This window comes from Canis aureus, chromosome 6, assembly GCF_053574225.1.
Source record: "Canis aureus isolate CA01 chromosome 6, VMU_Caureus_v.1.0, whole genome shotgun sequence".
Classification (NCBI taxonomy): domain Eukaryota; kingdom Metazoa; phylum Chordata; class Mammalia; order Carnivora; family Canidae; genus Canis; species Canis aureus.
In genome coordinates, this window is record NC_135616.1 from 16,211,617 (window position 1) to 16,237,714 (window position 26,098).

A 26,098-nucleotide genomic window follows, 5' to 3' on the forward strand; every position below is an offset into this window, starting at 1 on the left:
CTTCGTGGGGACGGGGGGTCTGGGAACAGAACTGCTGTGTGGCACTGCTGGGCGTGGGCAGCTCCTGGGCCCGAGCTGCGGAGGAGTCACGCAGGCCTCCCCCCAGACCACAACCTGCGGGGAGAGGGGGCCTGTGTGGTGGTGGTGGTGGGGGACCTCTGGAGAGCCGTTAGCACTTCACTAATTGAAGCCCTCAGGCAGGGTTTTCTTCCTCTCAGAATTTTTTTTTTTTAGTACCATTTATCAAATGACCATTAGCACAAGTTTAAATGCTGCAGAAGAATGCTTACCTATGTAGCTGAGTAACACAGGGAGGAATATCAAGCCGTGCGTGGCTCCCAGCAAGACCATAGCCAGATACATCCTGAAGTAAAATACCTGGAAAATCTGCGATTTGGCAAAGGCCAACACCACAATCCCTCCAAATTTCGTTAGTGTGATTCCACTGAACACCTGAAAGAAGAGGCAGGGTTGGGAAGCAGTTACCAACCTACTCTGATTCCTCACGTAGCGATTTTCTGACGGGCAAGCCCCAAAGCAACAGGCGGTGAATTCACCCCAGCTTTCAGAGTTATGGGTAAGAAGCACTCTGTTCTACCCAAAACGGTTTGATCTGTGTATGGGTCTGGGAAAAAAAGGCTTAAGGGTAAAAGCATGTATTCTGCACAGTGGAGTCTGTCTTTACACAGAGATTTCCTTATATTCTTAGATGAAAACTATTAGGTATCAAACTGTTATAAAACAGCATTCATTGAATGGTATTTTCTAGAGCAGCAAAGTAACTGACTAAAAGGCAGAAGCAGGCTATGGGGTTGAACTAAGACGATGCTCCGGGCTCTGAGCACCACAGCTCCCTCGCGGTCAGCACGTGTGCCTGGCCTGGGCTTTACATGGAAAGGCCTCCTGGCCCTCAGACCAAACCTCTGTTCTTTTTCCTGCTCCACTGCCTATAAAGGATTCACCACAGGGAACAGTTCTAAAAATTTCCGGATAGAACGATTTCATGAAATGCCCGAAGACCAGTCATCTTGGGGAGTTACGAAGTAATTAAAATTCTGGTTTCCCCACTGAATTTCCCAGTTCCTGAGAAGCACTCAGTTGATGAGCTGGGCGCTTCATGTTGAATCTCTGGCCAGGCTACTCACAGAACTGCCCATGTGAGAGAGCGCCTCTTCGGCCCGTTCCACGCGGCTGCCCTTCGCACTCACTGTGAACGCTCTCGTTATGTGGCTGCAGAACTCCACGGAGATGCCACAGCTCTGGAAAAGAGGGCTTCCATTACGACTGCCCTTTTGCGGCTGAAAATCCTAAGCAGGCAGGCACTTCTCTTGCAGGACCCATGGTTTGCAGGGTGCCCCAGGGAGGCACAGGAACCCTAAGCATCCCCTTGCCCCCATCACACCACCTGAAGCTGTACTGGACGATCCATGGGACCCTCAAGGCACAGCGCCCAAAACTGCTCTTCTCTATAGCAGATTGGCCTGTTTCAGGGGATCTGTTGAAGCCTCTCAAGGTTGCCCCCACCCCCCAAGAGCCAGCACAGGGTCATCAGATTTGCTTTACTTGGGCCTCACTGCCACTCCTCCAAAAACAGTGTTCATATCTTAAGTACAAACAAATGCTATTTTAATACTTTCTCAAACGCTCCTATCTTCGAGACTATCAAAAAGTACCTGGCGACTGCATGGGAAGCAAAAAGTACTGGTAGAGAATTCTGGGAAGGAGCATTTTTATGAATAAAAAGTGGGTGTCGTGTCATGTTTTTGCAAACCCTTCAGTATAGAAGTTCAGGGCCAAATACCCCCGCAACACCATGAAGTCACACGTCCATTGTTCTATGCAGCACTCACGCCTGCACTCCATTAACACTCCTCTCACCTGTCCAAGAGCTGGCCTTGGTCTGACCCCAAGAAACAGCTGACAGAAGTGACCCGGGAGTTACGAACAAACCAAGCGGACCAGGACTCACCATGACCAGGTTGACCAAGGAAACCGCGTTCAGACTGATGCCCCACAGCCACATGACGCCAAACATGTTGACCAAGATCATGGCAATGGTGACACACATGATCACTGCAGACCACAGTTCACAGCCCAGGAGAACCAAGGTCACCAAGAAGATGGCTCCCAGTGACACGCTGAGGTTAAAGATCGTGTCATCAATAATGGTCAGGTACTGTTCGTAGAAGACATAGAACACACTGGAGAAGAGAGGAGAGGGTTCCATTACGGCTCGTTCTTGCTTCTGGAGGATCTAGTTTTCCATGCTGCCGCTACTGTAAGACAAACTACTCTGAGAGATACCTCTTGCATAAAAACTCCGTTTTGGCAAGACTCCTCTGCAGTAATTCAAATGAAACTCTGACCACGGACACCCAAAGAAGGGCCGAATAATGACCTAAAATGTGTATCTTGTATAAAGTTTCTGTTCATGAACCAACCTATTCTACTTCATAGGCATTTACAGAGACTATTTCGTGGTATTTTGAAAAAACAAGTCCTGATCTATCCTGAGAATTCCTTTAGGCCAAATGCAGTCTATGCGGGGCCTGAGAAGAAAATGCTTTTTTGGCAAAGTTAACCCACTCTTCTCAGGAATTAGGACACCCACTCTGAGAACTTCTTTCATGAAAAAACAGGCTGTCCTCCTGTCAAGGAATGGGTTGGAACTCCTTTAAGCAAGATCATAGGGCTGGGGAAAAACCACCTGTTTCTTCTACTTTTCAAAATTTTCCAAATTCAGGATCTCCTAATGCTTTTTTTTTTATAAGAAAAAAACCCAACAAGCAAAAATGAAAAGCCTCCATAAAGGCACTGTCCCAGGTAATCAGTGGTCAGGGATAACCCGTGGCTACTGGCCTGGAACGGCAGCTCAGTCCTCTCTGTGAAGCCTGGTCCCCTAGGACCGTGCCCTCCCGCCGGACTGCGGTGTGGGAGTGGGTCTTTGCAGACTGTGAGCTCTGGCCCAGAGACCAAATTTTGTGCAACCAGCACTCAGACCTTGGTGGGTGCCCAAGAGCCTGGCCTTCCTCGCCCAGACGCTACCTCCCCTTGCTACTTTTTGCTTGTGCTCATGACAGAGAAGGTGCCAGAATGAAAGCCCAGGAGCAGCATCTCACCAAAGGAGCCCCCAGGATGCAGACCCTCACGCAAGACCCCTCATTTATAAAATTCACACTACCTGTACGGGAACACGCGGTAGTGGCTTCCTTTAAGGCTCATGGTTTTGGTGATGTTACTGGCAATGAGGATGGCTTTTCTCATGGCGTCAGTAAAGTCAGCAGAGGTCTGAAGCACGGTGTGGTAGGTCATGAAGTAAGTGGCTCCGACACTCGTGTCATTGCCGACGAGGTTAACTGCTGAGCCGTAGGCAGCATGTCCCCTAAGAGAAGACTCGGTGGTGTCAGAGGCTGCAGAAAGTACTCACAGAACCCGAAGCGCTCAAGGCTAATGGGAACCACCTGACCCTGGGCTCAGAGGTCAGATCGACCACCATCTTAGAGACAGGGAAGGGCCCCCCAAAAGGGAACAGTGAAGGTTTTGGCGTATTCTCTCTCACACTGGCTTTTCTTTATTGCTTTTGGGCATTTGGGTGCTGAGGGGCTCTTGTTTCTACACCTGGTTCTGCTCGCAATCAAATGTGTTTTCCTTACGGCGTTTGCTCAGCAGTGTTGTGTAACAGGAGGTGAGAAAGGACAAGGCCCTGGAGTCTGTGGCCGTGAGGCTGGTCTCAGTCCTGCCACGTACTGGCCTCAGAACCCTGGGCAAAGGAACTGAATCTGGGTGGCGGTGTCCTCTGCCACCTACTCACAGGCTGTGTGATCAGGGCGAGGATGGGGATGAGGTGCTTGGCACGCAGGTGGCTCCCGTAAGTGCAGGCTGTTGCTTTCATAAAAGCTGAACATGCTCTGCTTTGTTTTATGTAGGCCAAAGTGTTCAAGTCTGCAAGCAGACCAAGCTGCAATATTCGTTTTTATTTTTAGGCACAGTCTTTCCACCGTACCAAGTATAGGTCTCCAAGTGCAGCCATGATATACATGCCTAACTGATGGGATTCTGGTCAAATACATATTCTTAGGAAAAACAGGGGAAGTCCTGAGTTTACCTAACGTACGTGTAGACACTCCTCTTCCTCCTACAGAAGGCTCTGAATCGTATCCCCGCTCCCCCACCGCCCGACTTCCGGCCCTCTTCCCTGTCTCTGGACCCAGACATCCTGCTTCCATGGTAACTGGCTGCTCGGCTAGATGGGGGAGTGAAACAGCCCATAGCCCCATAGCCAGACGGGCTGGCGAGAAGAATAGTGGGGCTAGAGGAATCTAAACCTTAGTTCAGGATGGCATTACCAAGCAGAGAAGCTGTCCCTGACACCCACAGATGGACTTGAACACATTCTGAAACCCCACAGGTTCCCGCTCCCCTTCTGCCCTGCTAGACACCTGCTCAGTGCTCCGCGTCCACTTGCACAGCCAGGACACAGAGACAAGAGTAAGAAACAAATGCTTGAGCCAGGGTGGTATCAGTTGAAGACGGTGAGAAGCTTTCCTTAGAGGTGTTTTAGGTTTTCTGTTTTCACAGAAGGATCGGGATAGGATGGGTAAGGGAAGAGAAGAGACCTTTCTGGTACAACCGCTTCCACCCCAGCCCTCTGCTAGTTGTCCAGTGAAAAATAGGGCAGGTATCTGAGCGGCTCAGTGGCACTTACCCTTTGCCGCACTTGGGGTTTGGGTTATCAGAAAGGAACATGGGCAGGAATCTCATGAAGTCTTCACCCTGAGGCCTCCGTTTGCCCTCCTGGGTCAGAGGCCTGCAGCGGACGCAGGCAGGGTCAACCACTGGCACAAACAGAGGAGGGGGCCAATGTGAGAAAAACCGGTCTCCAGATTTATTTTTAAAACATGTAAAGATATTGATAAATGAGGGGAATTCTTTTCCTCAATCTTTTTCCTGATCCAAAAGCTTCCAACACACGTGATTTTCATAGCCTAATACAATGGAGATGCCATCTTCATCTGAGGCAGGCTGTACAAACTCTATTCCCTAAAGCAGGTTTTCTCTTTGACGATGACTGCAATTGGTCCTATCAGAGCCCAAGGCTTCCATGTTTTTATTAAGAAAATTTGAAGACAGGGGCACCTGGGTAGCTCAGTCAGATAAGTGACCGACTCTTGATTTTGGCTCAGGTCATTATCTCAGGGTCATGAGATAGAGCCCCACGTCAGGCTCTGTGCTGAGCAGAGTCTACTTAAAGATTCTTTTTCTCTCTCTCTCCTTCTCCCTCTCTTCCTCCTCCTCCCAACTCCTCCTTGTTCTCTCTTTAAAAAAAAAAAAAAAGAAAAAGAAAAGGAAATTCAAGGGCAACCTCAATGCTCCTAACAAAACTACAGGGCAAAAGTGAGAACTAAGGGAAGCATACCTGTGAGATGCTACAGCCAGATCCTAACCAAAAGACGCTACTAGTGTTGTTGGGGAGAAGAGAACGCTGAAAACTATGAAAACAAGAGTCCCCTGACCGAGGCCCTGTTTGTCTTACAGCCTCATGAGGGGAGGGAGGGGGAGACAGAAAAACATGACATCCATCCAAGAGCATGGCCCAGAGAGAGATGGCGACCAAGGAAGTGGGACCAGCGCCAGCATAATCACAGCTATAAACTGAGGTGAAATGCAAATCAGGTTTAAAGAATAATGTCACAAAGATCTGGAGAAGGACATGAAAGTACCTGAGGCGTTGCAGAACTGATCTGTGCTGTTGTAGACTCTACAGCAGGAAGACTGAGGCTTGACCCAATCAAAATAATCGTCGATCCAGGACGAGGGCGCAAAGCCTATGCGGGTACTAGCGAGAAGGAAGGAGATATTACTGACTTGCTCCGCGGGGAGTCTGCAGATTCAGTGCTTTTTCTTGAAACCTAACTTCCTTTCCTAGGTGTTATACTGCTGCCCAATCAGAGGGCAGACGTCATCACCACTTAATGGGAAAACCCTTCGGAATAGGAGTTGGTCAATGAATCCTTTTAAAGCTTTTGCTTATATCTCCCACACATTTCTTCTCCCTTCCCTTATTGAAAGGGAGACAGAACATAAAGACTCCTAACTCTGGGAAACGAACTGGGGGTGGTGGAAGGGGAGGAGGGCGGGGGGTGGGGGTGAGTGGGTGATGGGCACTGAGGGGGACACTTGATGGGATGAACACTGGGTGCTATTCTGTATGTTGGTAAATTGAACACCAATAAAAAATTATTTTATTAAAAAAATAATAATAAATAAAAATAAAAATAATGGAAAAAAAATAAAGCTTTTGCTTAGGTAAAGCCAGAGTTACCATGATCCTGAACACCACACTTTCTAAGCACATCTATTTTCAGTAAGAAATTTCAGGCCCACAGGGCCTCTGGCCAAGAGCCCCTTCTGATGGCTGCTGCTACAGGAGGAGAACATTGGGCGGTACTGACTAGTTGTCCAGCTGAGCCGCGCTGAAGATCTGCTGCACCAGGGAGTCATTATTGCAGCCCATGCCCCCGCACACCATGTTCTGCCCTTCCAAAGAGGTGTAGTCGTGTCCTTCCTCGAGGACAAAGTACACGGGGGGACCTGCATGCAGGTATTTGAGGGACTTGAAATAATCCATCATGTAGGAGTCCTGAAAGAATGATCAAAGAACAGGGCAAAGCATGAACGTGCTGACGATGTCTAGGTGAGGTGACGATGGCTGAGGGTGAAGAGAGCACTGCAAGGCTGCTGTCGAGATGTCCTCAGCCCAGACCTGGGATTCCTGACTCAGCCAGTTCCCTGCTCCTCACCCTTCTTGCACTCAAGGCACTTCTCTGGCTGGCCCGCCATCAGGAGGACACCTCACGAGGAAAGAGGCTTGCTGCTCGATTTCTCTGGCTTTCCCAGAGGCCCGAGAGTCCCAAATGCTAAGACGGGACCCCCTGGCAGGGCTCTGTGGCAGGCCTCATGACCCAGGGGAACCTGTCAGCTCGTGCATTTAGAAGCTGGCATCCACTTAAAATAACTGTGTGCAAGTTTTGAAAAATTTATTCATATCACTGACTAAACAAGATAAAAGAGAAAGCAGCTTACATCTGGCATTGAAAGAGACTGATCCAATCCAATCTCCACTTTGTTCAGGACTGCGATACTGAATGAGAGAATGCCCACAAATACCGCTATCTGGAATGAAAAGCGAGTTATGAAACGGTGACTGCTTTGTGTATTAGAGCTTAAGAACATAAATAAAATTTAAACACATAAGAAAACCCAGGACTTTTCTCAACTGAAAAGTTTACATGACATGTTAAAGTAGAGAGGAAGGGGTAGTGGCTGAGATGTGAGTATCTAGAGTCAAACTACCTGGGTTCAAATCCTGCTTCCACCACTTACAAACTGGGTGGCCCTGGAGAAGTCACTTAACCTCTCTTGGTTTCTATTTCCTCGTCAGTAAACAGGAAAAAAAGATGTGTAACATAAAACAGTCTTGTGGATTAAATGAGAGAATCTAGGGATAATCCAGGTGTTAGCATAGTACCCAATATTAAATGTTTGATAAATGTTAAGTATTACTATTACTTTACCATTATTGGAGACTAATTATGTTCTTTTATTTTTATTTTTTATTTTTAAATTATGTTCTTTTAGTAGAGAAGTGATGGGTTATTGTTGGCTACAGCCAGTATATAAATGACAAAATGCTCTTGCATGGTTGCAAGGATTAGGGACAGTGGGTGGTGTGGGGAGGAGGCTCATGGCACTATAAAGGGACATCGTGAAGGAGACTGCTGTGACAACAGTTCTGGATCTCGATCGCAGTGCTGGTTATTGCAATCTGCACATGTGATTAAGTGACTCAGAACTAGACACAGACACTGTGCCAATGTCAAATTCCTGGTTTTGCCATTGAACTACAATTATGTAAGACCACGGCAAGAAGCTGGGTGAGGGGTACCTGGGTCATCTCTCTACTATCCTTACAACTTTCTATGAATCTGTAATTTTTTTATGTATATGTGTGTAATTATTTCAAAATAAAAACTGAATGACTGCTAAAAGCCAGCTAGAAAAATATTCTACATACTTGCACATATTTGCTTTTGCAATTTTGTATATATACTTAACAGCTGTCAGACTCTCCTTCCCAAGCTGATATCTTTTTTTTTTTTAAGATTTTATTTATTTATTTTAGAGAGAAAGGGTGTGCACATGAGCAGGGGGAGGAGAAGGAGGAGAGGGAAAAGCAGAGTACACTGAGCAGGGCGCCTGACACAGGGCTTGATCCCACGACCTGAGCTGAAGTTAAGAGTTGGATGCGGTTAAGTTACAGCTTAACTGACTGAGCCACCCAGGTGCCCCACCCAAGTTGATTTCTTTTAAACTTTTTTTTCTTTTTTTTTTTTAATTTACGATAGTCACACACAGAGAGAGAGAGAGAGAGAGGCAGAAACACAGGCAGAGGGAGAAGCAGGCTCCATGCACCGGGAGCCCGACGTGGGATTTGATCCCAGGTCTCCAGGATCGCGCCCTGGGCCAAAGGCAGGCGCCAAACCGCTGCACCACGCAGGGATCCCCCAAGTTGATTTCTAAGACGGCAGGTGACACATCTGTTTTGGGGAGAAAATAGAGGAAAACCACAGAGAGACTCTTACCACAATGGGCCGCATCCAATCCTTAAGCAGAAATGGGGAGTAGGAGTTTTTGAAGAACCGAAATAAGCAGCTTTCTGAGGCCTGGATGCCGGTTCCACCTTCAGAGCCTGTGAGACAGCAAAGGACGTCCAGGCGATTTTTCTGAGTGGACAAAGAGGAACAAAGGTCATGCCCTCCTGCTGCCTCCTTGGACCCGAGACTCTAAACAGGCTGTACTCCTGACAATGACTCACCTCTTGACGCTTAAGGTCTAACCCCAAGAGACTCACAAAACAGGTAATCTGAAGAAGGAAGTCAATGAGGACCGCCATCCCGGCAAACAGAGAGAAAGTGTGCACTGCGGGCATCTGTGACAAGGCTCCTGCAGGGGGACAGAGGCTGCTGCATCACTGCTACTGCCAGCAGGGGACTCTGTGCAGTCCTCTCACTCATGTGTACACGGGAACACAAGGGGCCGGAGCAGGCCGCAGCCACGAGAAGACCCGTCCTTCCCACACTACCCCCCACCCCTGGGGAATGCTGCCGCCGCCGCCGCCTGTGGACGTCATACCAGAACTCAAGACGGGTCCATAAGCCTGGTGTTGTACAAAATGCTCTTGGCACAGGAGCCGCTTGGGGAGTTCAAAATGCAGGTCCCTGGGCACTACCCCTATCCTACTTAATCACAACAGTGGGAATTCATGCCCAATTCAACTGTATTTGACAGGCTCTCCAGATGAATTTACGCACAGTAAACTCTGGGAACCATCAGTATAGGTAATTTCTTACGGTACCTTCTATGCTTTGCTCTAGAGAGGAACAGTGTTTTTTGTTTTTTTTTTTTCTTTGTTTTTTTAGATTTTATTCATTTATTTGAGAGAGAGAGAGAGAGAGAGAGAGAGAGAAAGATTATGAGCAGGGGGAGGGGCAGAGGGAGAAGCAGATTCCTTGCTGAGCAGGGAGCCTGATGTAGGGCTGGGATCATGACCTGAGCCAAAGGTAGACGCTTAACCAAATGAGCCACCCAGGGGCCCAGGAACAGTATTTTCAATCTGCTATTACATCAACATTAGTCTCCCACTTTCTTTACAACCAAATGAGGGTGCTCCCAGTCAGAAGTACTGGGTTCACATGGAAACTGCAAACTGGCAGCCCACGGCCAGATGTACCTGGTATGGTCCATATTAGAGCAATCCATTTTAGGATGAATAACCAGTTCTTCTAAAAAGTAGCCAATATTTAACAGTGAAACCTGACACAAAAATCTAGATTCATAGAGAAAAAAAAAAAGAAAAGAAAGAGCAACAAACAAACTGGACCTAGCAGCACTGGCCCAGCAACATGGAACTGCCTTTTTGAGGCCTGTGTCCTCTGCGTGCCACAACCACCACTGTTCCCCCCAATATCACTCCAGCCTTGAGGCACAGTGTCAGCTGCTATTCTCATCACATTTTCTGATGAGAAAATCAGAAAAATAACTTCTTTGCACCTGTATCCATCAAAAGAAAGAGTAAGGACCACAGGTTTCAAAGCGCATTGCTTTGTAGAAATGAAGACCAGTATAGTGGTGCGTGTCTGTTTTGAAAGAATGCTGCCTTCGATGATGCTGTAACAGCCCTGCAGGATGGCCCGGTAGCCCATGGAGGCAGGTCTGTTTGTAGTCCATGGATCGTGTGTCTTCTCTGGACCTGCCGGGCAATTCTAATCCAGCCTCCTCCTGAGAAAACGGACTGTTTTCTCTTCCTGCCACTACCACACACCAGACGTGGGGGCAGGCAGCCCTGTGAGGAAGGCTGGTTGGTGATTTCTCCATAGGAAAGCAATACAGAAGCGCTGGTTTCTGTTCCAGCTTACTCTGGCTCCTTGTAGTGAGGTGAAGTCCGAGGACCTCTGCTCATTAATGAGGCTGCTTCCTCGAGGATTTGTGTGTAGAGAGGAAGACTGCCTATGAGAACACTGGTGAACACCCTGCAAGCCAGTGCCTGTGGATTCTGCTCAAGTGCTGTGTTGGCAAGGATCCTGTGGGTGCATGAGAATACCAATTTCAAAGATCAGCATTTGCCACAGGTGCCAAAAATGGGAAGCAGCAGAGGAGTTCTAGGTATCTGTCACCCTGGGCCCCGACATTAACACTGTACTGACACAACATGAGAAAGAGGAGGGGTCCCTGGTGGCCCATGTGGCTGAGCACCCGACTCCTGATTTCGGCTCAGGTCATGATCTCAGGGTCATGAGATCAAGCGCCGTGCTGGGCGTGGAGTCACTTAAGAATCTCCCTCTGCTCGCCCCCCAGCCCCACTCCCTAAAAAAGAGGACACTTCCAAATGATACCCAAGATACTGCCACTAATTTTTCTTGTGGTCCACTCTGATACTTTCTGATTACAGAGTAAAGCTGTTTAAACAAGGAAGCAACACAAAGGGACGCATTCAGATACCCAGATCCTTCTACTCCCAGGCTCAGAAAACTGTGGGATTGATAGAATTCAAAGAGAAATTACCTAAGAAAAATGCTACAGCCTCTGAAAAGGAGGACAGGAACATACTAGGAGCCACTTCTCCTAGGACCCTGCCCAGCTGCTGTTCCAGAGTTTCTCCTTGAAGACGTTCATCGCGCTTAAAAAAAAAAAACCAAAAAACAAAACACAGGGCATTAACATTTCTAAGTAATAAGACTATCTCTTTGCTTCACTGTTGCTCTGTGTTAATTCAATAGTAAAGACAAATGATTAGGAGCTTCTACTTCCTGTAGATAAACTTTTGATGGGGGACCTGCAACTCATCATGGTAATTTGTCCAGGGTATTCCTAAACCCCAGAGTTAAGCTAGGTAACAGGTGAGATGCTCAAGGAAGCCTGGATCATCTTGTCAGGAAAATACACGCAACGCATGCTGCAGGGGGCTGGACCATTAAATTATACTCTTATATGCCACTGAGTCCCCAAGTAGGGAGACCAGGAGAGAAGAAATTGATTGGGACCATTTTCTACATCACCAAGTCCTATGCTGCCCTTCTTTTTAGTAGCATCTCTGAAAAATCTTTGATTCTTCCATACTATTGGAGATTCATTTTAATAACAGTTGTATCCAAAATACTTTCCAGAAATATGCAAGCCCTTCTTGCACATGTATTTAAAATGGAATTTTCAGGGCACTTGGGTGACTTGGTTAAGAATCCGACTCCTGGTTTCAGCTCAGGTCATGATCCTGGGGTCCTGGGATAGAGCCCTGTGTTGTGCTCCCTGCTCAGTGTGAAGCCTGCTTCTCCCACTGCCTCTGCTCCTCCCAGCACTGTCTCCCTTTCAAATTAAAAAAAAAAAAAATCTTTAAAACTAAATTCTCACTTTATTCTCTCAACCCAACAGAAGGATGAATTTCTTGGTCTCAAAATGTCCCGAACAAGTTACAGACACCAACCAGCAACACAGAGAACAGGAAACAAAAGCTTCCTCACTGTCCACATTCACAAATACTCTGCATGGAGTGAAACAGCCATTAAAGCAGCCCCCTACTTGGTCAGACAGCAAGCTCTGTGAGACTATGGAAATATACCTGGTAGGTTTGGACCAGAATGAAGATGTTGTCTACCCCAACAGCCAACACCAGGAATGGGATGACTTCGATCACGATGAGGGTGAGGGGGATCCCAAAGTAGCTGAAGATGCCCAATGAGCACATCACTGAGCTCAACACAATGAGGATCCCAGCGATGCCAAGGGAGATTTTAGAATCCACCTGTGATATGCAACAAAGACACAAATCATCAGTTATCATTTTACTCCGATGACTAAAAGGTCGTCATTATACCTTTTTTTGGGTATAGTCTATTTGGAGCTAAAGTCCTCTCTGAGTTTGAGAGAAGATATGAAAAATGTTCAAGTTCTTCCCTAACAACATGTTTTATGGGTTTCCATTCTTCGGTGATGGTGTGGTCAAATTAGGAAAACCTGGATTATGGGAAATAAATTCTACGTTTAAAATAAACCAAAAAATTGGAACTGAAGAAAACACGTGCAGGAAATAGAAATGTTACACAGGGGAATGTACACCAGTTTTGAACATAATGAATTCAGATTAACTAAGTAGAGGCAGGGGCACCTGTGGCTCAGGCTGTGGGATGGAGGGTTGGGCTCTGGCTAGGCATGGAGCCTATTTAGGATTCTCTCTTTCTCTCTCTCTCTGCCCCTCTGCCCCCTCCCTAAAACAAACAAGCAAAAAAATAGAGGCAAAAAATATGACATCATGCTGTGCACCATCATTTCACTCCAACACACACACACACACACACACACACACACACACACACACACACCACTTACTAGAAACCTGCTACAGCTTTTGATGTGCCCCAAGGCTATGGAAATGTATAGAAACATGACGGCATAGCTGATCAGAACAGTGAAGACATCACCGTTACTTTCCCGATTCAGTTCATCCTCAATACTTCGCTCAGTAGTGAAAGAAATGGTCAGATTTGGATTCTCGTAGTTTTTCACAAAATTAATAAACCTGAAGAGTGAGCAAATTTTATATTTTTAGTTTGTAGTTAAAACTTAGTGACAGCTAAGTGAGGACTTTTTTTTTTTTTTTTAAGTGAGGACTTCTTCCCAACTTATAGGACACAAAAGCCACACTTACTTAACCTGTATCCCTACATTAGGATTTTCGACACTGGAGAGGCCAGAAGGTAAGACACCCCCAGATTATAAAGTTCCAGTCATGACGAAGTTTCTATTGCCTGAAACAAGTTTAGGACAAGTTTAAAGGTTGGTTCGTTGGGCACCTGGGTGGCTCAGTGGTTGAGCGTCTGCCTTTGGCTCAGGTCGTGATCCCAGAGTCTTGGGATTGAGTCTCACCATTGGGCTCCCCTCGGGGAGCCTACCTCTCCCCCTGCCTATGTCTCTGTCTCTCGTGAATAAATAAAAATCTTTAAAAAATTATAAAAAATAAAAAAAGTAAAAGTTGGTTCGTGGTGCTGGCTTTGGCAGCACATATACTAGAACTGGAATGATTATTAGCTCGGCTCCTGTGTAGAGATGACATGCAAATTCATAAAGTGTTCCATCAAAAAAAAAAGTTAATTCATGGTTTCATTTCTTTTTTACTAAAAAGGATTTCTAAATGAAGCATATTATAATAAAGAAAAATGCTCATAGAACAAACCTCTGACTTACAGATTCAATGCCATCCCTGTCAGGATCCCAGCTGACTTCTTGATAGAAAGATATGCTGATTCTAAAATCCATATGGAATTGAAAGGGGCCAGAGGAGCCAAACCCTTCCTTTTCAGGAAGAACAAAGGAGGAGGACACACACTTCTCGATTTCACACTTTCTATACAATGACAGTAATCAAGACAGTGTGGTACGAGCACAAAGATAGGCAAAAAGATCAAAGGAACAGAGGTAACAGTCTAGAAAGAAACTGTATCTGTGCTCACTGAATTTTCGACAAGGTGGCAAGACTATCTAATGAAAGAATAACCTTCTCAACAAATGGTCTGGGATCATTTGGATAGCACATTACATAAAAAAATGAACTCAAGTGGATCTAAGACCTAAATGTGAGAGCTAAACTATAAAACCCTCAGAAGAACACAGAGGCATAAATCTCCATGTCCTTGGATCAGGTCGTAGTTTCTTAGGACACCAAAACTTTGAGCAACAAAAGAAAAAACTAGAAAAATTGGACTTCAAGACTAAAACCTTGTGCTTCAGCGGACACCAGCAAGAAAACAAAAATAAACAAAACAAAGAAAATGGGAGCAAACACCTGGAGGTCATATATCTGACAGCAGATTTGTAAAATATATAGGAATTCTTATACTTTCATAATCAAAATACAAATAATCCTGTTAAAAATGGGCAAAGGATAGGAATAGACATTCCTTCACAGAAGTTATACAGATGGTCAGTTAGCACAAAAAAAAAAAAGGATGTTTGAAATCATTAGCCATCAGGGAAATGCGAATCAAAACCACAATGAGGTACCACCTCACACACACTAGGATGGCTAGAACCAAAAGGTCACGTGGTAAGTGTTGGCGAGGATATGGAAAAGTAGAACCCACAGGCTGGTGGGAATGTAAAAGGTGCAGCCACTGTGGAAAATAATCTTGCAGTTCTTCAAAGAGTCACCATATGAGCCAGAAATTCTACCCTTACTTAGGTATATTTCCAAGAGAAATGAAAACATATTAAGTTCATACAAAAACCTGCATATGAATGTCTACAGCAGCATTATTCACAATGGCCAAAAGGCAGGAACAATCCAAATGTGCGTCAACTGATGAATGGATCAAATGTGGCATATCCATAGGACCAAACATTACGCAGCCATAAAAAGGAATGAGGTGCTAATACATCCTAGAACTTGGATAAACCCTGAAAACACACTAAGTGAGGAAGCAACCAGACACAGAAGTTCACATGTATGCTTCCATTCATATAAATGTCCAGAATACAATAACATATGGACACAGAAAGTAGATTAATGGTTTTGTAGGGCTGGGAGGTGGGAGGATGAGGAGCAGAGGATGATAACTAAAGATTTTTAAGATTTAGAAAGAAAAACGTTCTTGAATTCACTGTGGTGACACTTGCATATCCATGAATCTACTAAAAGCTCCTAGATTATATAATTTAATTGGGTATAGTGTATGGTATGGGATTTATATTCCAACAAAGCTGTTAAAAAAAAAAAAAAAGCACTGAAAAGTAGAAAGGGTCAAAATGCCCTGTCCTCCTCAGCCCTCTGTCCTATTCACTAGGGGTTACATACAGGTAATGATTTCCCAGGGTCCTGTGCTTGATATTTTTTCTACGGATGGACAGCGTGTATAGCACATATAATCCCAGCCATGTTGATTTTAGCTTTTACATCCTATATCTGGAACCATCAATTTGCCTCTCTTTAGTGACTGCGTGATCTCCCAGCGTGCACAACCCTTACTACCATGCACCCAGCTTGCTCCTGGGGGCTTGCTCTAAGGAATGGGGGCATGAAACATTTCTCCTGCGCAGACTTCTGCATTCCTGTGCGGGGATATCTATTTACACAAGGTTTGCAGTTGAACTGATGTACAGATGTTTTTCTGAGCATCATTAGTGCCAAGTGAAAAAAAAAAATGACTTAGATCTGCTGTTGGCTAATTTAGCTGAATGAGGCTGAAGTGCGTTGTGCTAGCATCTGGTTTTCCACAGACAAAGACAGCAACTCACTCTTTTTCCCAGGCCTGGGCCCTCTGGAGCTTCTCTGTATCATTGTAGTAATTATTGACAGGAAAGGTAATCACAAGGGCTGTAGCATTATTGTAGTTTTGACCTGGAAAGGAAAAACGTGACATCAAGCATATGGGAAGTGTGCAGAAAATCAGATACACACGAGGGAAAAATCACGTGGCAGTGAGGTGACTGATTTCTCACGAGGGCTATAGACTGCTCTGAGAACAAAAACCAGAAGTTCACTGACACAGTGTCTATGCAGCTCAGTTAATGAATAAATACATCTATCTGACGTAGGCAGGTTCATTCAGGACAAGTAACTTTTTTGTTGTTGTTTTGTTTTGTTAAACTATGTAGCACGTGAGGCACCTGGTGGCTCAGTTGGTTAAGTGACAGACTCTTGATTTTGACTCATGTCATGATCTCAGGGTGATGAGATCAAGCCCCACATCAGGATCTACACTGGGTATGGAGTCAGCTTGAGATTCTCTCTCCCCTTCTCCCTCTGCCCTTCCCCACACCCTGCTGCTCGCATGCTTTCTCTCTCTCTAAAACAAACAAAATTATGTAGTGTGGGAAAAATTTCAGGCAGAAAGGTGATTCCCCGCCCCCCTAAGTCCTCCCTTCATGCTCCTACTTTTCCTCTCTGCCATCTGAGATATTCCCAGAGATAGTCCATGCAGGCCCAAGCAAACACATTTGTTCTTCCCCTTTCCTTCTTACTTACATGAATAGGAACACGCTGTTCTGCATATTACATTTTTAAATTTTTATCTTGGAGATGACTCCATTTTAAGACATAAAGAGTTTCCTTATTCTTTTTTTTTCTGCTGTATCCTATTTTCTAGCATAATTTAACCAATCTCCAGTTGATGACATTTTTGCAGTTTTTTAAAATTATAAACAAAAATACTACAAAGAATAACCTGGTGTAAGTACTTTTTCATGTATAAAATACGTATTTGGAGAATCAATTCTTACAAGTACTAGCACTGAATTAAGAAGTATGTGCAATTCTAATATTGATAAATTCCCTCAAAGTGCCCTCCAAAGAGGCTATCCTTTTTTTCATTTCTTTATTCAACAAGATATTTACTGAGATCCTTCTTCATGACAGGCATTATTTTAGGTAGTATGGATATATGTCAGTGAACAAACAAGAGGAAAATGCCTGCCTTCCTGCTGCTTACATTCAATTCTAGGAATCATTTACACTCCGCTAACAATGGGGTCCCCACCAGGTTTCACCCACCAGGGTTTATCAAAATCTTAGGTCTTTGCCCCTGTGTTAGGTAGAAAGATTAATGTGAGGTACATTTCACTATCTAGGAGTGAGACTGAGTACTTTCCACATATAATTAATAGACACAACATGTATTTTTTCTTTTGTTAACTTTCACAAGGCTTTGCCCACTTTTCTTCTGGGTTGCTCACTTTTTTTTTTTTTTTTTTTAACAAGAGCCCTTCATATATTAATGACACCCTGTTTGTTATGTATGTGGTTTTCTGCCCCCTCCAGTTTAGTTGCCCTTTTTTTTTTTTTTTTTGGACTTTATGATGTTTGTTTTCTCAATAGGAATTTTAAATTCTTATGTAGTCAAAGTTATCAATGTTTCCTTTAGTGGCTTCTGGGTTTTGTGTCTTGCTTAGAAATGCTTTTTCCGTTTTAAAATTATTTTTAAAAATTCCTCCCACATTTTCTTCTAGATTTTTTTTTCTTCTAGATTTTTAATAGCTTCACTTATTATATATCTGTTTTTGACACATCTGTAGTTTATTTGGATGGAAGGATTAAGATAGAGATCAAATTAAATTTTGATGGCCTTGGCTTGCCAGTCAATGACATCATCATTTCTCCACCTATTAGAAGTGGCATTTTATGAGGCAGAGTAAAATTTAAATATAGATATGGCTTCTCCCCTCCTTTGGAGTGAGGAGAACAATATCTAATTGGCTTCCCTGGGCTGAATAAAAACCTGTTGAATTGCCTAATTAGGCCTCAGATGCCAAAGATGTCACCTGAATCATGACCCCGTCATAGCTGGTGCGGTCTGTTCCAGGTCTACAAGAACTGGCAAAGAGCAAACTGCTCCTCCTCCTACAGAAGTGTCTCAATTCTTAACCAACTGGTTTAGGAGGAAAACAGAACAACTTTCTTTTTCCCCATATCTCATGTTATCTTTCTCCCATTACAGACGTTCTTTTTTTTTTTTTTTTTAAGATTTTATTTATTTGAGAGAGAGGGGGAGAGTGCACGAGCAGGGTGAATGGCAGTTTCCCTGCTGAGCAGGAAGCCTGATGTGGGGCTTGATTCCAGAACTCTGAGATCATGACCTGAGCCAAAGGCAGATGCTTAACCAATGGAGTCACCCAAGTGCCCCCATAGATATTCTTAACCTGAGGTCCCACAACTCCCTAAGGGTTCCTTGAAGTCCTTGAAACTGAATAATGAGTTAGGTGGAGGTGCGTAATTATAATATTGTGGGGAAAAGTCCTTGGCTTTTCAAGTGTGACTTTATGAAGGCTAACACCATCTACTTCTTTTCAACTCAGAAGAAAACCCAAAGCCAAAACCCAAAGCAAGTCTACACTTGAGATTTAAGAGATAGGGAATGAGTAAGATTGTTCAACTGATGAAATCTTCATAATTGCCACTTGACTGTCCATGACAGAACCAAGACTACTTTATCTAAGAGGAAAAGTAGAAGCTTCTCTTACTTACCATCATAGCCTCCTAACACAAGCCACGGGAACACTGGCCCACCAAATGTACCCAGACAAGGATCATGGAGCAAACTGGTATCATTCAGAGATGCAGGAGCCCTGAGAAACAGTTTAGAAAACATCTCCCAGTTAGAACAAGCCTCAAGACATCACAGAGACCTAAACATTTACCCAACGAACAGTTAAAGATGCCGATTATATCCGAAGCACAATTTGACCCTGCGGTTCCTTAGGTGAGTAACACAGTTCAACACTTGCCTTCAGGAGCTCAGAACCACTGAGCGGCAGGCAGGCAAACACAGCACGATGCAGTATGACACAGCACATGGTGCATGGCGCAGAGGAGCAGCTAATACACAAAGAAGAATGCAACCAAATTCAGGCTTTAGAGAAGCAGGTCTCTAAGGCTGGAGGAGAATCCACTTGGGGGGGGGGAGGGAGAGGGATGTGAGGGTGCTCCTACAATGCCAACTTGGGCAAGGAAGAGAGAGAGAACGGATACGTGAGAGAAGAGAGCAACAAGATGGCAGTGTGAGGAGCCACTCCAAGTCCCGTCTAGAGCATGGCACACCCACAAAGGGGAGGACTTCTGAGGGAAAGGACAGTTGGAACCGGTGAGGGATAGACAATGAAAAAAAGGATTAAGTGCCATGCTCTGTGGTTTGGATTATCACCCTGCAGGGAGTGGGGAATAATGAGAGACCCTGGGAAAAAGGATGTCGTGAGCTGTTTTACCCAGGTAACTCAAATGCTAAAGTGGAGGAAGGTCTGGAAGTGAGAAGGAAAAGCCTGCAGACCAGTCAGGTTTGTGCAAGGGTCTAGGCAAGGACGGTGCAGTGAAGACAGCCAGTACAGGGACCAGCATTTCAGGACACCTCCTAAGCCAGAACTCTGCTGGGCCCCTAGGAAGGTTCTCACAGAGAACACGAACTGCAGACCTTCAGAGCCCGTGGCCGATGGGCTCAGGCCCCGGATGTCAGGCCCTTGCCTGGGGAAAACCCAGAAGCCAGGTCCCATCAACCCACACATGGGACTCTCCCACCACATCGTGGATTTGAGGGCTCATTCAGAGGTTAAAATCCACAAGAATCACATGAGGGAGGTAAGGATGAGGAAGGATGCAGAGAGAGCGCCTCCGGTTTGAGTAACTGGTCGATGTTGGTGCCATTACACGGTATGGGGGGTATGGGGAAAGTAGGGGATCTGTGCTTGGTTCTGGGTGCGCCGGGTTTGTCATTCCTGCAGGACCTCTGGGGGAAAAGCCCACGAAAAGTTGGTGAGGAAGGAGGGGAGAGCCGGAAACACGGAAGGGCAACCAGGAGCACACAAAGATTCACAGCAAAGTTTCCACACCAACCCGAACCACAACCCACCATAGATAAAACACAAGTCTCATGCATCTCCCTCACTGCCAAAATTTTGTTGACTTTCATTTTGTAAGACAGGGAGTAAACAGCTTTGTCTTTTAAATATAAATATTGAGGAACATTATTTTTTTTTCAATTTTTTAATTTGCCCATGGCTGCCCTGTACCAATCTCTCCTGCAGAGAATGCTGGTTTAGGGTGTAGAGGCACACACTTACTGTTTTATGGGGAGAGCCCATATTTCTTAGAGGTGACCTCCTTGAAAAAGAGCAAACACAACCTAACCACCTAAAAACCACATCCCAGTAACAAAATAGAACAGAACTTAAATTCTGATTTTAAACAGAACTTAAAAAATAAAACAGAACCAAACCATTCATCAGAGTGGCTGGCTCCAGAGATGTGGTTAGTTGACAGCACACTCAAAAGTGACAAGGAGTAGGGGCCCCTGGGTAGCTCAGTCAGTTGGGCATCAGATTCTTGGTTACAGTTCAGGTCATGATTTCATGGGTCATGGGCTCTGTGCTCAGTGGGGAGTCTGCTTGAAAGATTCTCTCCCTCTGTCCCTCTCTCGACTTGCATGCACTCCTGCTCTCTCTAAAATAAGCAAATCTTTAAAAAAAGTAGTAAGAAATAATCTCTCTGTCCCCACGGTGATGCAACAGCCATGGTGGTTGTTTGGCTGAACAGCTGTCTCCAGGCCAGGTCAGGGCACTTAGGGACAGCAGGCCTACCAGTGCAGGCTCCTCTCCCTGGCAAGGGCACAGGCCTAAAGATCACCTCACAGGTCACCTAGCACTGTGACCAACGCAAATGATAAATGCAGCCTGCCCGGCTAGATGTGCCTCCAATGGGAAGCACCTTCAATGCCCTCCAATCTAAACTGTGTACCAATCCTACTTCTCAAGGGGACCTTGCACATTTTATTTCATTTTATTTATTTTGAGCGAGAGAGCACGCACACATGCATGAGAGGGGCTGAAGGGGTGAAAAAGGGATAGGCAGAGACTCCAGCAGATTTTATGCTGAACGTGAAGCCTGACCTGGGGCTTGATATCACAACCCCGAGATCATGATCTGAGCTGAAACCCAAGAGTTGGATGTTTAACCAATCCAGCCACCCAGGTGCCCCAATATTTTAAAAATAATTTGATATCATGGGATAAATTCCTATTTGAAAGACAATAAAAAGGACTCTAGGTTTCTGTTTTTGTACTATGATACCACTGCTGGTGTAGCAGGTGCAACTATGTGCTGTCATTCTAGGCATGAGTGTAAGGCTGCGTGGTACCTGCCATTCCTTGATTATACACCATGAACACTCCCACCCTAGGATCTTTGTACATGCTACCTGTATACTTGGAACACTTTTCCCTCTGATATTCACAGGCACCCTCCTCTCCTTTCTGTTTGAGCAGGTGTCCATTCCATCTAAAGCAGTACACCCCCACTGCACTCTATCTCCTTGCCAGGCTTAATTTCTCCAGAGCTCTCATCTCTACCTGGCATCAGAGCATATATCTATTTATTCATTGTCAGTCTCCATCCATTAGAACTTATGCTTCGCAGGACAAGGTCATGCTGTGTGCTCACTGCTAGTCTCCGGCACCAACAAGTGTAGTGACAGCAAGTGCTCCCATGTTGGTGGGATGAACAAATGACCCCTTTCTTGCCACGTACCGTACACAATATAGCAAGTGCGTGTGGTAATCTGCATACACATAGAAGTCATCCCCTATTTTGTGGTCCAACATAGAATGGCTGTTCTGGAAGTAATTTAACACGCTCATAATGGTGCAGTTCTTGTTATAGGGTGAGAGCGGGGCCACACAGATGTCTTGAAGTGTTACAGTCTCGTTGTTGTAAGTTGCGGTGATGTTTTCAATGGCGGTTTGTAAGTCTAGAACCTGAATGAAGATTTTAAAAACAAATCCAGAAACACATCAGATTTCTCTCAGATTGTGCCCAATTGTTTTTGCCCTGACAGGGCAGAAGATAAAAAATATTTGGGGAAAATATTTCCTCACGCAAGGGAGAGGACCAAGACGTTCTCTGGTAAAATATCTAATGGCACCAGAGGCCCACTCTCAGAGATAGCCAGCTGGGATAGAGACCCTGCTGAGAGGTGTCCAGAGAAACGGGAGGGGGCACCATCACCAGGACATAAGTCAGGGCAGGATACATGAACATCTCCCCTTCCACCCTTCTGTAGCAGTGAATAAGAGGGCCACAGAGGCCAGATGAAGGCAATTTGCCTGGTCCTCCTGACATGCCCTTTTACCAACAAAATGCTATCTACTACCTTGTTTTGTGCTAGGATTGTTCACATATGTTCCTATATTTTCTCACAGAGAATATCTTCCTGGAGGTAAATGACTACATTGTGCATCTTTTGCAACGAGCTGGGAAAAAGCAATAGTCATTGGGTGGAGAAAAGATTCTGTCAAAGTCTTGAGACCATTTTCTTTTTTTTTTTTTTGAGACCATTTTGAAGTTTGTTAAGATACCAGACTTTCTGGGGGATCCCTGGGTGGTGCAGCGGTTTAGCGCCTGCCTTTGGCCCAGGGCGCAATCCTGGAGACCCGGGATCGAGTCCCATGTCGGGCTCCCTGCATGGAGCCTGCTTCTCCCTCTGCCTGTGTCTCTGCCTCTCTCTCTATGTCTATCATGAATAAATAAAATCTTAAAAAAAAAAAAAAGATACCAGACTTTCCATAGGCAAGAGCAACATTTAAAGGAAAAACCATGTGACTGTGCAATCATTCATTAAAAAAAAAATTAGTGGGTGCCATTTATTCATAGATAGTTTTTCAGGGCAAGTGCAACAGAGAAAAATGCAAAGGTATAAAGGCCTCTGTAAGAGAACAGGATGGATCTCGTTCCCAATGCACCTCTTACCAAAGGCAGGCTGGGGCCCACATTCAGGCAATGATAAATTCATTCCTGCAGGGAGGGTCAGCAGAAGCTCCTTCCTAGGTCCCCAGCACAGCCTAAGAGGCTTCACTCCTTTGGGTCCTGGCACATTACTTTTCAAATACCAAGGGAAAAAAATAAGTAAGTTCCTAAGGTATATTATAAATATGTCCTACTTCAACAGAGAAATTTTCAACCCAATTTCAAGAAGAAGCAAGCCCTGCTGCTATATGAAATAAATACAAAAGCACTAAATTTTCCATTAAGTTCAACACCCACCATTTGCTTTCTTGAAAAGCAAATGAAAAGCGTCTTTCTTGTTCACTGTCAATTTTCGAGATACACCACTATGTTCAGCCCCAATCTCACATCAGGTAGAGCTGGTCAACATGTAAAAGCCAGTGAACAAACCCACGGGGCTCTTGGGCTGATTTCTGCCAAAAACACATTACCTGGTGCAAGATCCCTATGTCAAGCGGGGGCCCAAAGGGCACGTCAGATCCTGAGGGGTACGGCTGGTAAGTGTGCACACTGGTGTGGGGGGCCTGGATGATGAGCTGCTCCGTGCGGAAGAAAGGCCCGAAGTGCGCATCAAAGTACTCTTTCTCCAGGCGTGCCTGGCTGCCAGGGGCCGACCACAGGTCCACTGGGTTGGTCGTGACCCGGCTGAACACCAGGCCTGAAGAGCAGGCAGCAATGAAGGCCAGGGAGAAGAAGATGATGCAGCCTGGGTTTCGGATGCAGAAGGAGCCCCACTGTGTGAAGAGCCGCCTCAGGCAGCCCTCAAATGCTGCACCAAGTGCATCGCAGCAGGACGCCTCCCCTGGAAGAGCAGGAGAGGAAGGGAGGGTGGAGGTTAAGAGCCAAGCCATTCCTGAAAGTCGGAACAGGGCAAGTGTTAGCTACTACCACATGGTGGTGAGAACTATGCCTGCGGCCAGGGATGGCACAAGACCCTGTGTTGCTCCCCACTGCCCCCTCAACCCAGACCCTCAGCAGCTATCTGCTCAGGAGGCCACCCTTCATGCCTGCCTACCGTGACAGTCATCCCCACCTGTCAGAGGAGCGATGCTCACACCCGAGCCAGGTTCTCGCGAGCACTCGGTCCAAAGCAGTTCCCATCCACCTTTGCAGCTGCACCTGCCCTCTGCTTGCTCCATCAGCCTCTCTGCAGCTCTCACCCCAACCCTAATTATCCTATTATTATTCAGTGCCTGGTTCCTTTCTGTCACCCCGGTTAAATGGCTACTCCCACAAAGTCGGTCTTGATCACAGCCATGTCCTTGACATGAGCACAGAGTCTGTCCCAGGCCAGATGCATAAACACTCGCTGAGGAAATGAACACACAGGCGAACACAATCCTCATCACGTAAGTACAAACGTGCCTACCTGTGTCACCGGCATTTACAGAGAAAGCTATGTTGCTATCAATGGGGGTGTACTCAGAGACAAAATAGCGTTTTCTGAAAAATAAAAACACATAAGCAGTGTTAGCAGACCTCTGACATGATCAAGCTGTGTTTCTGCTAATCCTATAACCTCAGTAAAAGCTTACTTCCTCATTCTATTTCTTCCTCTTTAAATGCTGTCTCCCCTTTCATCCCCCACCCCAGGTTCCTTTGCTCCAAGTCCTGCTCACCAGCCTCAAGAGAAAATATAAGAAGGTATTTTTTTTTTTAAGATTTATATTTATTAGAGAGAGAGAGAGAGCAAGTGGAAGGGGCAGAGGGGGAGAGAAAGTTTAGCAGATTCCACACTGAGTGTGGAGCTGATATGCAGGGCTCAACCTTAGGATTCTAAGATCATGACTTCAGCTGTGCCACCCAGGCACTCCAAGAAGGTATGAAAAAAAAAAAACTGGGACGCCTGGGTGGCTCAGCAGTTGAGCACCTGCCTTTGGCTCAGGGCGTGGTCCCGGATTCCCGGGATTGAGTCTCGCTTCGGGTTCCCTGCATGGAGCCTGCTTCTCCCTCTGCCTCTCTGTGTCTCTCATGAATAAATAAAATCTTAAAAGAAAAAAAAAGAAAAAAGGTATTAAAAAAACTCAAGCTAATAAAGAATAATTTCACCTTGTAACCTTCATTTAGGTTGAAAACTTTTTTAGGTCCTTTAAGAGCACTGAACATTACTGCAGCAGCAATGCGCATACCTAGTGCCTAGAGTACTGTTCTCAACATTGGTCTCCAATAAAAGGAACCAGTACTCCTTGCAGAGGAGGCAGATTCCAGGGCTGGGGCAGGAAAAATACGAGATGAGTCTGGAACATCTTGTGATTCCAGAAAATAAGCAAAGGCTTGAGAAAGGTGAGGGCATGTTAAAAAAAAAAAAAAAAAATCCACAGGAGTCAATCAGAAGGTGCTTTCAATGGTTAAAACTGGAAAATCGGAGCAATGAAACAAATGACAGTGTTGGATAGAGCCCACACACACACACAAAAGTCCATGATGTGAATATAATCGAACCAATAAACAAATAGAGCATAGGAAGGATAACTGTCTGTACAAAGTCCAATTAGTAAGTGCAGAAGAGATGCAGGAAATACAAAATCACCAAGTCACCATTAGGCAAACACCACAGAACTGCTGCAGACAAGATCTACCAATGGATGCTAAAAATCAGTGGACAGTTTTAGGAGAAACGAGGCCTTAGCACAGCTTTGACCTATCTCCTTTAAGATATTTATCAACTCCAAAGGGAGAACCACCAACTCTACAGTAGAGAAACCCAGCAGACACCCTCTTCACCAAGTGATCAAGGTTATTATCCTCAGTGAAGAGACCTATTGAGATTGTGTACCACCAAAATGAGGTGCTGAGAAAGATAAATCACTTCTGTAATATTTTTGTCAGAAACACATAACCTCAATCTCATCATGAGATAATATCTGATAAAACCTAACTTATTCTACAAAATAACTGTCCACTACTCATCAAAAGTGTCAAGGCCATAAAAGAAATTCCAGAAAATCTGTCACAGACTGGGGGAGAGTAGTGAACAAAAAGTGAATGTGGAGGCACCTGGGTGGCTCAATCAGTTAAGTGCCTGCCTTCGGCTCAGGTTGTGACCCTTGAGTCCAGGGATCGAGGCCCATGTTGGGCTCCCTGCTCAGTGGGGAGTCTACTTCTCCCTCTGTCCCTTACCCCACTCAAGCTTTTTCTCAGATAAATAAAATACTAAATAATTTAAAAAGGTGAACATGGAGTGGGGTCCTAAAGCAGAACAGGGAGGCATAGGAAAATGTAGTGATATGT

General features: G+C 45.3%; 1 protein-coding gene across 1 annotated transcript in view; it reads right to left on the reverse strand.

The window, feature by feature from the left end:
- The window catches only part of NPC1 (NPC intracellular cholesterol transporter 1), a 53,017-nt gene that overhangs the window by 1,091 nt on the left and 25,828 nt on the right, over positions 1–26,098 (reverse strand). Inside the window, exons 7-24 of the mRNA XM_077900266.1 lie at positions 24,237–24,310; positions 23,299–23,669; positions 21,614–21,840; positions 18,566–18,666; positions 15,841–15,943; positions 12,940–13,129; positions 12,173–12,355; positions 11,122–11,236; positions 8,876–9,003; positions 8,643–8,783; positions 7,084–7,173; positions 6,453–6,640; positions 5,721–5,836; positions 4,706–4,835; positions 3,182–3,382; positions 1,970–2,201; positions 1,146–1,259; positions 291–453 (exon numbers count right to left, since the gene is read on the reverse strand). Of these exons, the coding sequence (XP_077756392.1) occupies positions 291–453; positions 1,146–1,259; positions 1,970–2,201; positions 3,182–3,382; positions 4,706–4,835; positions 5,721–5,836; positions 6,453–6,640; positions 7,084–7,173; positions 8,643–8,783; positions 8,876–9,003; positions 11,122–11,236; positions 12,173–12,355; positions 12,940–13,129; positions 15,841–15,943; positions 18,566–18,666; positions 21,614–21,840; positions 23,299–23,669; positions 24,237–24,310 (2,867 nt within the window). The remainder of the gene's footprint in view (positions 1–290; positions 454–1,145; positions 1,260–1,969; positions 2,202–3,181; positions 3,383–4,705; positions 4,836–5,720; positions 5,837–6,452; positions 6,641–7,083; positions 7,174–8,642; positions 8,784–8,875; positions 9,004–11,121; positions 11,237–12,172; positions 12,356–12,939; positions 13,130–15,840; positions 15,944–18,565; positions 18,667–21,613; positions 21,841–23,298; positions 23,670–24,236; positions 24,311–26,098) is intronic.